Consider the following 13,341-nt stretch of genomic DNA (forward strand, 5'->3'; position numbering starts at 1 on the left):
TGTCAGAGTGTGGGGGGGGGGTGCAGGGAGGAAATGACAGCAGCTTAGACAGTTATATAAAGCTAGGGGAGTTGCAAGTACAGGGTGCCCCCATATCCGCGGATCCAGTACCTGCATTTTCACCTTAACCGCCAATCAGATTTGTGGGGCCCTTCTGCATGCATAGCTCCCCTCACCTTTGCAGGGTGTTTTGAGCCCTGTAGAGGCTGCAGGTGGAATGGCCCCAGGCCTCAGAATGCCTTATAAGGCAATAAAAAGTCACTTCTGATTTTAAGATAAAACTGGAAGTAACGTTTTCTTCTCCATAACAATCATTCTGAGGCCCGCAGAGGCCACGGTTGGATGTATGTGGCCTCTGTGGGACTCAGAACACCCCCCACAGCTCCCCTCGCCGCCAGAGGGTGGGAGGTGTCCCCCATATCCTCAGATTCAGCTATTTGTGGGGGGGGGGCCTGGAACTGAACCCTCACAGGTATGGGGGCACACCTGTACATACTTGTCCCTGTTTCACCTCTGAAAAGTATGCACAAAGAAATCTAGCATTCTAGGGGCACACCGTTTTAGACTTCTCATTAATGTGCAGGTTTTCTATGCACAGGGGATTTTTATTCATGCTTTAATGAAGCTTTTGTCTCTTTATGCCGTTGTGCTTAAGTGAAGAACAGATGTTAATGTAAACAGAAAAATGGATAATACTCTTTTTTTAATGTGGGCTCCTGTGAGGATCCCATGAGGAATACTCTTTGGCTAATCTTACTTTCTTCCAACTTATTCCAAAGTGTGTACCTGATGGAAAAAGAAATGTCTTTAATCCTTAGATCAATAGAGGTTACACATTTCACAAGCCAAATGAACAAAGTAATCAACGAGCCTAAATTACACTGTTTGATCTATCAAGTGCCAGTAAACATTCCATCGATCTCTTCAGTGCATGTCTTGTTAAGTTGTGACTTATGCCCTCCCTTTTGGGCTGGTCATTGTCCCCTTCACATGTGACACTGGTTGACAGCCTTCAGTCTCGAAAGACTATGGTATAAGCCTACAGCACCCGGTATTCCCCGGCGGTCTCCCATCCAAGTACTAACCAGGCCTGACCCTGCTTAGCTTCCGAGATCAGACGAGATCGGGCATGTGCAGGGTAACAGAACAGATTCTGCAATGCCAGCTTCCTTTTTACTTTGCTTTCCTACTAACATAATTTATTTTGAATTCATCTTCATTGACATTTTAGACAAGAACAATGTTTTAGGAAACCTGGCAGCATCGTTGATTAACAATGTATTTGTATCTGACCCCTTCTCCATGGAGCTGTGAGTTACGTATTTCCTGTTATCCAGTTTTTGCCACACAATAACCATGTGCGGTAGGTTAGGCTGAGAGAAAGTGACTGGCCCCAAATCAACCAAGTTGCATGCAGTAAGTTGAGCCAGAATCTTCTCAATTCAGGAGATCATTCCCACATCATGATCTCCACCACTTCTAGTAGCAGAGCTGTCCACTACACACTGGTTTCTTAATGAAATGGAAACATTGAAATTCTTTCATGAGTCTCTTCCATTGTGTTAACAACATTAACCAATTTTGTTGCTCAATTAGCTAAGAATGATAATTCCTCCTCTGGGTTGCCACCTCACATTAATTCATAAGTTGTCAAGAACAGGTGAATGAGGAGGTAGCCACCAACATGCTTCTCCACACATGAATAGAGTGCTCCAGTGATATATCCAAGGTTACCCAATGAACCATGGATGAATGGAACCTAAGTCCTGCCAGTCCAGCATGCTAGCTACCACATCACACTGAGGCTGCCAAGTGATGTATTAGCATTTGGTCATCTAAAATTGGTAACAAATTATTATTAATTAGCTAGCAAATTATTAACTGAGGAATAATTATTATTCTCCCAGCTCTTTGAGCTGTTTGAATCTCAGGCTGTTTGACCTGGTTGAATGGTCTTTTGCCATCTAGCATGTATAATTTCAGCATTTTGGTATTTTTACAGCCCAGTCCTATCCTTGCAATATGATGGCAGATTGTATGGACTGCCCTCACCTGAGTCACTCTGATGGCAGGCACTTGTTGCTAATGGCATGGAAGTGGTAAGCCCTGTGCCAGCCAAGGTGGGCAGCAAACCAGCTGCTGAAGATGTTAAGTTGGTGGCAGGGGTAGATGTGGCAGGAATCAGATCAGGGTGGATCTTGGCGGTAGCACCATCTGCAACATCCAGACCCGTCTCAGGTCTGACATGTCCCCCTGGACCTAAAAGATTTTTGTCAGCAAAATAGATCTTAATAAGCCTATAGGTAGAGGTGTTTGGGAAAGGTGGTGTTTATTTTACTCAGAAGTAAGCCCATTGTGTTCAATGTGAGGTAAACCAGGCTAAGATACAATTGTTGTAATTTCCTCTTGAATTCCAAGTCAGCCTTAACAGGAAAATAATAGGACATTTCTATACTAAAGGTACTAAGTCTGTCTTCCTGACAGACTAGACTGTCTGACTAAATACACTGACTAGAGAGTAAGGCTGCAATTATAACCATGTTGCCATGGAAATAATTTCCATTTAATTGAGTAGCACTTACTTCTGAGTAGACATGCCTAGGTTTGTGCTGGAAGTCTCATTGCACTTAGTGGGACATGCTTCTGAATAAGGATGCACTGCACAATACATCTGTCTCTTCAAAGGGTATTATACCCATTTTGGAAAGGTTGTAAGTGTTGCCTATGGATTTTAGAAGATTTGCCTATGTGTCCTGTTCTCTTTTAGATGTTAATTTTAGTATTTATTGATTAAACATAAGGTAGGTAATCTTAGATTGAAATCCAATGCACACTTACTTGGCCATGAACTCAGCTGAACTCTGTGAATTTACTTCTGAATAAACTACTGTCTCTTATTCTGAAATGTTTTTGGAAGTCTCTCATTTCACAAGGCAAGATTTTTTGTATAGTTCACTATTATTCTTATCTTCTTGTTCTTTTAGGGACTGGTTATTTGAAATTTGAGTATTCGTTAACCGTGACATAATTTTTAATAAAAATCTTTATCTCTTTTTTTCCCTCCATGATATTCTTCTGAAAAGATCTATATAGCCTGAAACATATTGGATCTTTGAATAACTTCTGAGTAACTGAATTGAAGTCCTTAATCTGTGGTTTTAATTATTGTTTCAATGGGTTTAGGTTTTTGAAATATCTTTCAGTGCGCTTTACCCCACTCTTCCTGTTCATTCGTTTAACTACATTGAGCTGATCCGTGTACAGTATATGCATGCAAGTATATGCATCCGTGTACAGTATATGCATTCCCCTGTGATCTGGACCCCTTGGTTCCCAATTGCTGTGAGAAAATTCTGCATATGAACAATGAAACCTGGATATGTTCTATGCAAGTGATTTTCATCCCTGTTCATCTGATGGCACACTGGCAAGGCACTAAAATGGTCAAGGCACACCATCACTTTTTTTGACAGCTGACAAGGCACATTGTCCTGCCAGTGGAGGGCTCACATCCCCAATGACCTTACTAATAAATGACTCCCAAATTCCCATGGCACACCTGGAGGCCATTCACGGCACAACAATGTGCCATGGCACAGTGGTTGAAAATGGCTGTTCTATACTGTCAGTTTTATCTGGGGGAAGCAATTTCATCTTGCAAACATGGTCCCACTCAACCTGCTGTATAATGTGTGAAAAGGACTTGTAGTAGCAACTGATCCAGCTTGAATTCTTGAATTGATTTGACTATGCATGTGTGACTTGCAATTAGTGGACCCCAAAATCTTAGATTAACACCCACAGTTTTCTTTCTTCCAATGTAAGGACTTTCTCCAAGGGAAGGAAACTGTGGTTGTCACTCTTAGGGTTTAGATTTCTTCTACAAATGGGATTCCTTGTACTGATTTTGGAGTTTCAGGGATGAACATGAGCCACTGGCCATGTAAAAAAGAAATGAAAAGTGAAAAAGTGGAAGTTCTTCCCTTGGAGACAATTCTAAAAAAAAAAAAAAATCAACAATATGCCGGAATTGGAAAATGAAGATTGGTTTAGTATGGAGATATTATCTCTGCCCATCTGCTGCAGATATTTTTTTAAAATAAAAAATGTTAAATGCATGGCGACAGAGGTCACTTAAAAAGTTGGCAGCTTTAGCTCAACCAAAAAAGGTAAGGGATGCCAGTTGATGCTTCACTTCAGGCAGCAAAATGTCTTGGCTCAGTACTCCCCAGGAACAGGCACTTTTTATATATACGGTTTGTATCTGATGAAACAGTTGCTAGCCCTCTTGTGTTGAAAGTTAATTCCTAGCCTGCAGACAGAGATGACACACTTGTCAGGCTGTGGTGGATTCACTCCATGATGCCCTGTACACTCAATGAGCCAAAATGAAAGCCATCCATTCTCTTCTTTATGTTCCACTGATGGTATTCTTTGAAGCTTGTATATTTCAATGAAATGCTGTAGTGCTGCTGAGACTTTAGAGGTGGATGCGATTATCCCCTCCCACTTAATTTGAAACTGCTTTTTAATGTGGGAGACCATTTAAAGGGCATAAAAATCAATCAGCTGTCACTGACTTGCACCAGACAACTCTGAGAAGTGACGTTCTGGCAAACTTGGTCAAGCTTGGAGATTATTGTACTTTGACAGTCTCTAAGAAGATATAATTACAGTGCTAAACTGTCACTTGGATGTTTGTCATGGTAACCCATTTCATTATGTCAGTACATCTTTAAACAGGTTAAATTAGCAGTGTTAAAGTAACAAGTAGCATTCAATTGAACATGGGTTTCCAATTTCTGTTAAAAAAAATAAAATTGCAACTGAGATTGCAAATTGCAAAAAATAGAGTTGCAACTGAACTTTGCTCAAAGTGGAAGTTCTTCCCTGAGGGAGGATTCTGAAAGAATTCAATAGAAGTAAAAAAAGGATTTTAGCAGACTAGCAAACTTTCTAAAGGGCCACACACATCCATATAATAATCCAATAATCCACCTCACACATCCATATAATAATCCAATTAATAATAATAATAATAATAATAATAATAATAATAATAATAATAATATCTGGAACCCAAAGAAAATATCAATTCAGGTTTTCATTTAAACTATGCTATGGGTATCTTCTGCTTCTTGCCAGCATTGGATTTCCTGTTTGATGAACATGTTCACCATGCAGTGGTCAAAGTTGATAAAGACCAGGTTTAGCATTGCTTCTGAATTGTCAGAAGCAAAATACTCACCTTGATATTCACCAAGATTCCTGCTTGGACAAAGTATCTGGGGATTGGTAAGGAAAGAATGGATTTCTATCAGTTGAGCAGAATGTCTCAGGGGATGTTTCTTGCAACCCAACCCCTTCCCCAAAGGCACATTTATGTTGTCACATTTTTTCCATGTGAGGTATACAAGATCAGATGGAGAAAAAAAAAAAAACCGAGGGAATTCTGGCAGTCTTCTTTTAATGGCTGCTGAACAAAGTCTTGTTGTGATCATGGAAATGGCTTCTGAAACTTCATGTTGTGCAAGTGATTATCTAGAATCATTTGGCAGTTGAACATCTCTTGTGAGTTCATTTCCAAGGAAACTGTATTATGTACACAACAATTCAATGTATCTCTTTCCTTCTAACTCTTCAGGGGGTGGAGGCTGGTGTCCCTCAGTCAGTGACCATTACCAATGGCTGCAAGTGGATTTTGGCAACAGAAAACAGATCAGCTCTATTGCAACTCAAGGCAGATACAGTAGCTCTGATTGGGTAACACAGTACCGGATGCTTTATAGTGATACAGGAAGAAACTGGAAGCCTTATCACCAAGATGGAAATGTTTGGGTAAGTGATTGTCAAATGGCATGACTTCCATGCGTGCATTCCAAATACACCGTGTGCTCTGTTTCTGTTCTGTGGGAACGTTCTTTTGTTTCATTTCATTTTACTCTTCTATTTGATTTCCTTTCTGCTGTCTTCAGCTCCAAATTGTATTTACACATTTTTAAAGTGTTTTCATGTATTCCCTACCCATGTGATGATTTTCAAAATACACATTGAAATTTTTCCACAATGTATGAAATGCATAAAATATATAGACCTGCCCATGTTTCATACTATCTAGTCCCCCTGGAGGGCAGGAGGGTTTTCGGACCACGTATACTGTAATGAACTTCAGTGCAAGGAATTCTCCTCCATCTCTATGGACACTTCACCAAAAATTAAGTTGATTATGTTCAAGATGGACCAGTAGATTTCATTCCTGCCTCACCATTCAACAAATGACTGTTTCATGAATAGAATAAGTGTGATTACTAATACTCTGTGGTTGGATACTTGTCCAGCAGTATTTTCTCTTCTACAGCGGTGGAATATATCATCAGGGACATATGGAATTAATGCAAATGTGGGAATGTGCAGAATGTGGTACTCAGTGTACAGTTTTGCAGCCTGGTCATTGTTGAACCCAGTCCTTTCCCTAGCTATGCTATAGCATGCAGCAGCACCAAAAAGTAATGTGCTGTATGCTATGGCAGGGGGTGAGACCCAAAAACAAATGGGAGATAAGAAATAAACATTATTACTTCTCTATAAGCCTCCAGTCCATCAATGGGTCTCCTTGGACATATGCTAGCCATTTTGGGCAGGATGTGTGGTCTAGAGCAGGGGTGTCCAAAGTTTTTGGCTGGAGGGCCACATCATCTCTCTGACACTGTGTCAGGGGCCAGGGAAAAAAAAGAATTTACATTTAAAATTTGAATAAATTTGCATAAGTTTAGATAAATGAATATATTAAAGATGAGCTTACATGAATGAATGAAGGTCTTGCAATAGGTCAAGGCCTATAAAAGGCCTTGCACAAAGCAAGGCTGGCCTTTCCTTTGCTGCCACTACTGCATCACAGATGTGAAACAGCAAGCAGTGGAGGGAGCCCTCATCCCACAGCTCACGCAAGAAGTCAGACAGTCTCCCTCTAGCTGAGAGCAATTGCATCGGGCCAGTGTGGGCTCCAACAAATCTCTGGAGGGCCAGAGGCTCATTGGAGACTGGGGGCTCCCTGAGGGCCACATTGAGAAGCCTCTAGGGCCGCATGTGGCCCCAGGGCCGGGGTTTGGGCACCCCTGGTCTAGAGGAAGAGCTGCCTGAAGACTACAGGAAGCTAAGCAGGCGCATCCTGAATTGCATCTGGAGGAGAGACGAGAGAAGTCACTGATAAACTGATGTGGCCCTCAGTGGCAGAGAGGAGTCACTATTGAGCTGTTGCTTGCCCTCCTGGGAGAGTGGTTTGGAATGTTGAGAATGCTGTGTCAAGAAAAATAACAGCTGAAAAAAGATCCTGTTAGTGTGATTTGTGTGCCTGTGGAAAGCTTGGAGTGTTCTTGCAGCTAAGAGGAAGCTGGCTACACTATTCAAAGATAATAGCCAGAGTTTGAAGGGTTCCATATATGTACATCATTGGCATCCTTCAGTCTTGGAAGACTATGGTATCGCACTCTGAATAGTGGTTCTGGAACAGTCCTCTCCAGTGCAAGAAGCCTGGGTAAAGTAGATATGGAGGATAGACTGTTACCCATGCAGCAAAGGGTTAGGACAGACAAAAGAAAATATTTCTTTACTCAGCGTGTGGTCAGTCTGTGGAACTCCTTGCCGCAGGATGTGGTGACGGCATCTGGCCTGGATGCCTTTAAAAGGGGATTGGACAAGTTTATGGAGGAAAAATTCATTATGGGTTACAAGCCATGATGTGCATGTGCAACCTCCTGATTTTAGAAATGGGCTATGTCAGAACACCAATGCAAGGGAGGGCATCAGGATACAGGTCTCTTGTTATCTGGTGTGCTCCCTGGGGCATTTGGTAGGCCGCTGTGAGATACAGGAAGATGGACTAGATGGGCCTTTGGCCTGATCCAGTGGGGCTGTTCTTATAATCCCTATAAGCTCTAAGCTACTCTCCTGCTGCATTCCTTACTCCACAAAACAAAAAACAGCTACTGCAAAATACATGTTAACCTGTGCAAATAGACCAAGGACCATGTATCATTGGTTAGCACCACCCAGTTCTATTTCAGGTGACTAACACCACTATTCCTTCTGTTAAGTACAGGTGTGCATCACCAAACACTGTGACTCACCACACCCACCTAACAAATCACCACTGGAGGTACCCACCACTAATTACCATGCCAGACACTTAGCAGAATCCACTACTATTCACCATGTCAGGCACATAAGAACCCTGGCTGCTACCATGTCACAAACATCACCCTAGGGGTAGGGAAGGACTAGGGGAGATTCCCAAGTCAAGCAGGATGTAACCCTCCTCCACCTACACTATCCTCCATAAACCCCCACAGACAATGTTTTCTATTCTTCTTACTTCAAGCCCCAGGTCCTATTAACATACATTTCCTTGGTCAATTATTGCACTCAATTTTCATGTATAAGATTTTTAGTATAACTTTAAGGGAGCTTCAATTGCTCCAAACAACATATTTACATGAATTACAGTAGCTAAAAACAAGAAAAGATCATATAACTAAAATAGGCTAAAATTACCACCTTACTGGTCTCTCAGCAGCCGGGTCTAGCGCCTGCACACCAGATCAGGCTCAGTCGTCCCGCCCCCTGATGCCAGCCAGCCAATCAGCTGGCAGCAAAGCCCTGCTGCCGGCTGATAGGGGGCTAGCCATGGCAATCATTGCTAGTGTGCCAATACAGGCACGCTAGCTGCCTTTCAGTGTAAAAGCTGTTAACCCCCAGCTCCCCTCCTCCTGCTATCTCTTCTTTTCAGGCACCCACACCCAGGTTTTATTCTCTAAATTACTGATACACTACACCTGGGTAGCCAACAACCAACTTAATCCATTTTAAGGGGAAAGGCACTTGCCCCACCCTGTGACAGGTGGGGCTGGGACATGACAGTTGTGCCGGATCCCAACCTGGTCCCTGAGCAACGTGGAGTGGCTGCAAGCCAATCAGCTCTCCTTGGTCTTGTGTCACCTCCAGAGCCATTGGGATTGTGGTGGCTTACCTGGGGTTAAGGGGAAGAGTTTCCCCTTTCCTCCAGCTGAGCTGATTCTGGCTTCAGTCTTGTGCTGGATGCAGCACAGGCCTCCTGGTCTGCCTATTCCAGTACAAGGCAGGCTTGCGCTGCACATTAAACAACTTGAACTAATATATGCAGATGTGCTTATTTACACAATCTGTACGGATTGTGACATTCTGTTTTCTCTGGCACATTTTTTTTATGCTCTACCCCATATATTATTTGGTATGACTGTGAACTTCTACTTCACCAAGCTAAGCTAAGTGATTCCTTGGCAATAGCATGTTTCAACTTAAATGAGAAAGTGAAAGAACAAGAAACTGAAAGTGCAGAGTTCAGCAATATTCGTGCTAAAGCAGTTTAATATCAAATGACACAGCCAGGGGACAAAATCTGGGAAATGAAGGAATGAATAAAGAGTGAGCAGCAGTTTGGGAGTATATGGTGGGAGGGAGCAAGAATGTTCTGGGGAAATAATTTCTAACAAAGATATCAAGGAGAACAAACTGTGACAATCTACATAAAATGTTGAAATGACCCTCTTCTATATGCATTAGGGAAAGAAGTTCTATAATTACCTTCTAGGTAAGAACGAAATCGAACATCACACAGTGAAGTGGAGGTGGGAAAAGTACTTTCAAGGTGAATTTAGAATAAGCTTTCTGTTTCTGTAAAGTAGACTTTCTGTCTTTACCCCCTTGTGCTTCGGGGACATATTCCGTTTTCTCTGATTTTCAATAATGCTAGTGAGTCTACTTTCTTGTACCTTGTCAGTTTCTTCCAATAACTTCAATTTTATATACTGAATGTCTAATTTTTTTTCCAAGGTTGAGAATGATAGGAAAGCAGACTTTGTCTGGATATCTTGAAAGACATGAAGTCCACTTATTGTACAGGTGTGCCCAGTCCAGAGGAGTGCTATATAGTGATGCCAGTAAAGAAAGATCTACATATACTCCAACTAGCCCAGTTAACTAGGAACACCTTTTGTTCTGTGGTTTCATAGTAAAACCAGAGACTTTGAGCCCAGTCTTATCCAACTTTTCCAGCTCTGACACAGCTGTGCCAGAAGGGCATTCACTGCACCCTGGGATGGTGGGGGCAATCATGGAAGCCTCCTCAAGGTAAGGGAACATTTGTTCTCTTACCTTGAGGCTGTATTGTGGCTGCATCAGCACTGGAAAGTTGGATAGGATTGGGGACCTTTAGAGTCATACTTATTGTCAGTGTGAGGTTGCTGGGGGTACTGGGGCAAAGTTGTGCTTTAGGCCCCCCATGATGCTCCCCACCTTCCCCTGATGGCACATTTGGTGCTACCACAGCCAGTACTGAGGTAGTTCACAAAGCAGTTTATATAGTAAAATCAATCCATCAATGGTTTCCTGTCCCCAAAGGGCTAATAATCTAAAAAAGTTTCAGAAGAGACACTAACTAGCAGCAGTCACTGGAAGAATTACTATGCCAGGGTGAAGTGTTACAGTTGCTCCTTGTGACCTGTTCTGTGCAAGGGTCTCTACTTTATTCTTGGTTATCTCTAGTGAGACAGGGAAATAATCTCCTTTGTTTAAGTAGTTTCTATGTCAGAGCCCCAGTTCATATAGTCACCAGATGCTGGTGCTGAGATACTGGTGGACTGGCTACAAGAACTCTGCATGAATGCCTGATCATTCTGTGACCCTATCTACATGTCTTTGTCCCATTTGGATGGGATAAACTGCACAGTCTCTCTGGCTGTTTTGTATGGACACCCAGGTCACATGCATAGTGGAGGATAAGAGTTCCACCCTCAACTTTATGATTTCAGTGCTAGCCCCAGCACAAGTTGGAGGAAAAATCTGATAATGCCCAATCTAGATAATTTATACAAATTCAAGTAAATTTGGAATGTGGGTGTGAAACGTGGGGAATGTGGGAATTTGGAAAGACAGAGACGCCTGTGTTGGCTCGGTCATGTCATGAGAATGGATGATGGCCGGATCCCAAAGGATCTCCTCTATGGAGAACTCGTGCAAGGAAAGCACCCTACAGGTAGACCACAGCTGCGATACAAGGACATCTGCAAGAGGGATCTGAAGGCCTTAGGAGTGGACCTCAACAAGTGGGAAACCCGGGCCTCTGAGCGGCCCACTTGGAGGCAGGCTGTGCAGCATGGCCTTTCCCAGTTTGAAGAGACACTTGGCCAACAGACTGAGGCTAAGAGGCAAAGAAGGAAGGCCCATAGCCAGGGAGACAGACCAGGGACAGACTGCACTTGCTCCCAGTGTGGAAGGGATTGTCACTCCCTAATTGGCCTTTTCAGCCACACTAGAAGCTGTTCCAGAACCACCTTTCAGAGTGCGATACCATAGTCTTTCGAGACTGAAGGTTGCCAACTTGGAGGGTCAAAACAGAATGCTCTGGAATAAGCACAGCATCTGTTGCATTAAAATCTAATTGTAAAGCAGGAAATCATAGATGCTTCACAGCAGACACCTTATCACATCAGATAATTTATAATAAATGGGCTTTAGCACTGGGATACTGCCCCAAACAAACTCTCCATTAACTTACACTGCAGCAACACCACTTTAATGGGCTTAACAACTTTCAATTGCAGGGCTAAATTAGCACTAATGGATGAATATCTGCTTTCATTTAAATATGTTCATTTCCATTGACCTTCAAACCATACCCTTTACTTCAAAGAGTAATGTGGTCAAGAAAGTGGATCAAACATTGTACACCTTTCCCATCAAGACAATAACACAGCCTCGTAATCATAGTCCCCTAAAGTTAGAAATGGAACAACCAGGAAGGGCTGGTCATGATCTCTGCTAACGCTATTAGACTGAAACACCTGAAGGTGAATTGAAGACAGACAGTTCTTAATGTATGGAGGACAGCAGATAGGCAATAACTATCTCATTCTTTCTTGAGCAACTGTTTCATAGATTCTATCAATAGTCCCTTTGGTATGCAGAAATAATAAGCTGGTCAGTGATAGAGTTGTTCCTGAGAAATGAGCACATTCACAAGGGGAGTATCAGTGCTCTTTACCAGAAGGGATTCTTCATAGATAGTCCCCCATATCCATAACTGTAAAGGCCTTTGTAGTTCCCTCTTGGGGATGATGATACACATGCAGACACAACCCTACAAATATTAATATTAAAAAGAGGAATAGGAATATTGCAAAGTCTGTTGTACCAGATTCTGAGCAAGTGTCCCTTCACATTTTGCTCTGATGAAGGGGGTCTCATTGTGGTGAGGCACAAGAACAAACTTCAAGCTCGTGTATCCCCCCCCCATGTGGAATGGCATATTCATTTTGGACCTATTCCTTATTATTAAAAAACTTATATACCGTTCTTCAACAAAAGAGTTCACAAAGCAGTTTTTATGAGGAATACCACTTTAAAAAGTGCCTTTTTGTTCAGTTACCAGGGCTTCCATTTATATTTGTATGTATGTACATCTCTTATGTTCAACCCCTCAACCGCAACATGAGAGTAGATAGTTCTCACACGTATTACACCATGTGATGTTCTTCATGCAGGAGGTCACGTACGCAAGTCTGAGGCTTCTTGCCGTGCCTATAAGCTAGGCTAGGCTGAAGTGTGAACAAACCCTTAGAGCAGATTTTCAACCAGTGGTGTGCCATGAATGGTCTGCAAGTGTGCTGCAGGAGTTTGGGGGAGGGTCATTTATTAGTAGGATGTATTTCCCACCCGCCCACCCCACCCCCCGCTGGCAGTGCGGTGTGCCTTATCAGTTGTCAAAAAAAATTGATGGTGTGCCTAGACAATTTCAGCATCTTGTCAGTGTGCCTTGAGATAAAAAAGACTGAAAATAGCTGGCTTAGGGCCCAGTCCTATCCAACTTTCCAGTGCTAATGCAGCTTCAATGCAGCCCCCCCCCCCAGGTAAGGGAACAAATACTCCCTCACTCGAGGAGACCTCCCTGTCTGCTTCTCCACTGCAGGATGCAGCACATGCCCTGTTGGCATGGCTGCATCAGGGCTGGAAAGTTGGATAGGATTGGGCCCTTAGACATATCATTGTGGTCTACTAAGCTGGTGATTCTCTCTGACTACCCGGCGTACTTTATAACAAGGAACATTCAAGAAATGCAAACCTATCTGACTCACATTTAAAAATATATATATATCACCACTCCTTTGGAAACATGCTGCCTTACTGAAATGTGGTCAGACTGATCTAGAAGAGTGCATGTTTGTAGGAACTGTCCTTTCCAGCATTAGTGAAAATGTTATATTGGTTTCATTGATCAAAATATTCCTCTTCGGGACTGAGGTTGTGTCA

General features: G+C 42.6%; 1 protein-coding gene and 1 pseudogene across 1 annotated transcript in view; one reads left to right on the forward strand and one right to left on the reverse strand.

The window, feature by feature from the left end:
• The window catches only part of CNTNAP2 (contactin associated protein 2), a 1,320,279-nt gene that overhangs the window by 467,600 nt on the left and 839,338 nt on the right, over positions 1-13,341 (forward strand). The window contains exon 3 of the mRNA XM_066629190.1: positions 5,645-5,838. Within this exon, the coding sequence (XP_066485287.1) occupies positions 5,645-5,838 (194 nt within the window). The remainder of the gene's footprint in view (positions 1-5,644; positions 5,839-13,341) is intronic.
• On the reverse strand, positions 1,037-1,155 carry LOC136655058 (5S ribosomal RNA; annotated as a pseudogene).

Source organism: Tiliqua scincoides, chromosome 5, assembly GCF_035046505.1.
Source record: "Tiliqua scincoides isolate rTilSci1 chromosome 5, rTilSci1.hap2, whole genome shotgun sequence".
Classification (NCBI taxonomy): Eukaryota; Metazoa; Chordata; class Lepidosauria; order Squamata; family Scincidae; genus Tiliqua; species Tiliqua scincoides.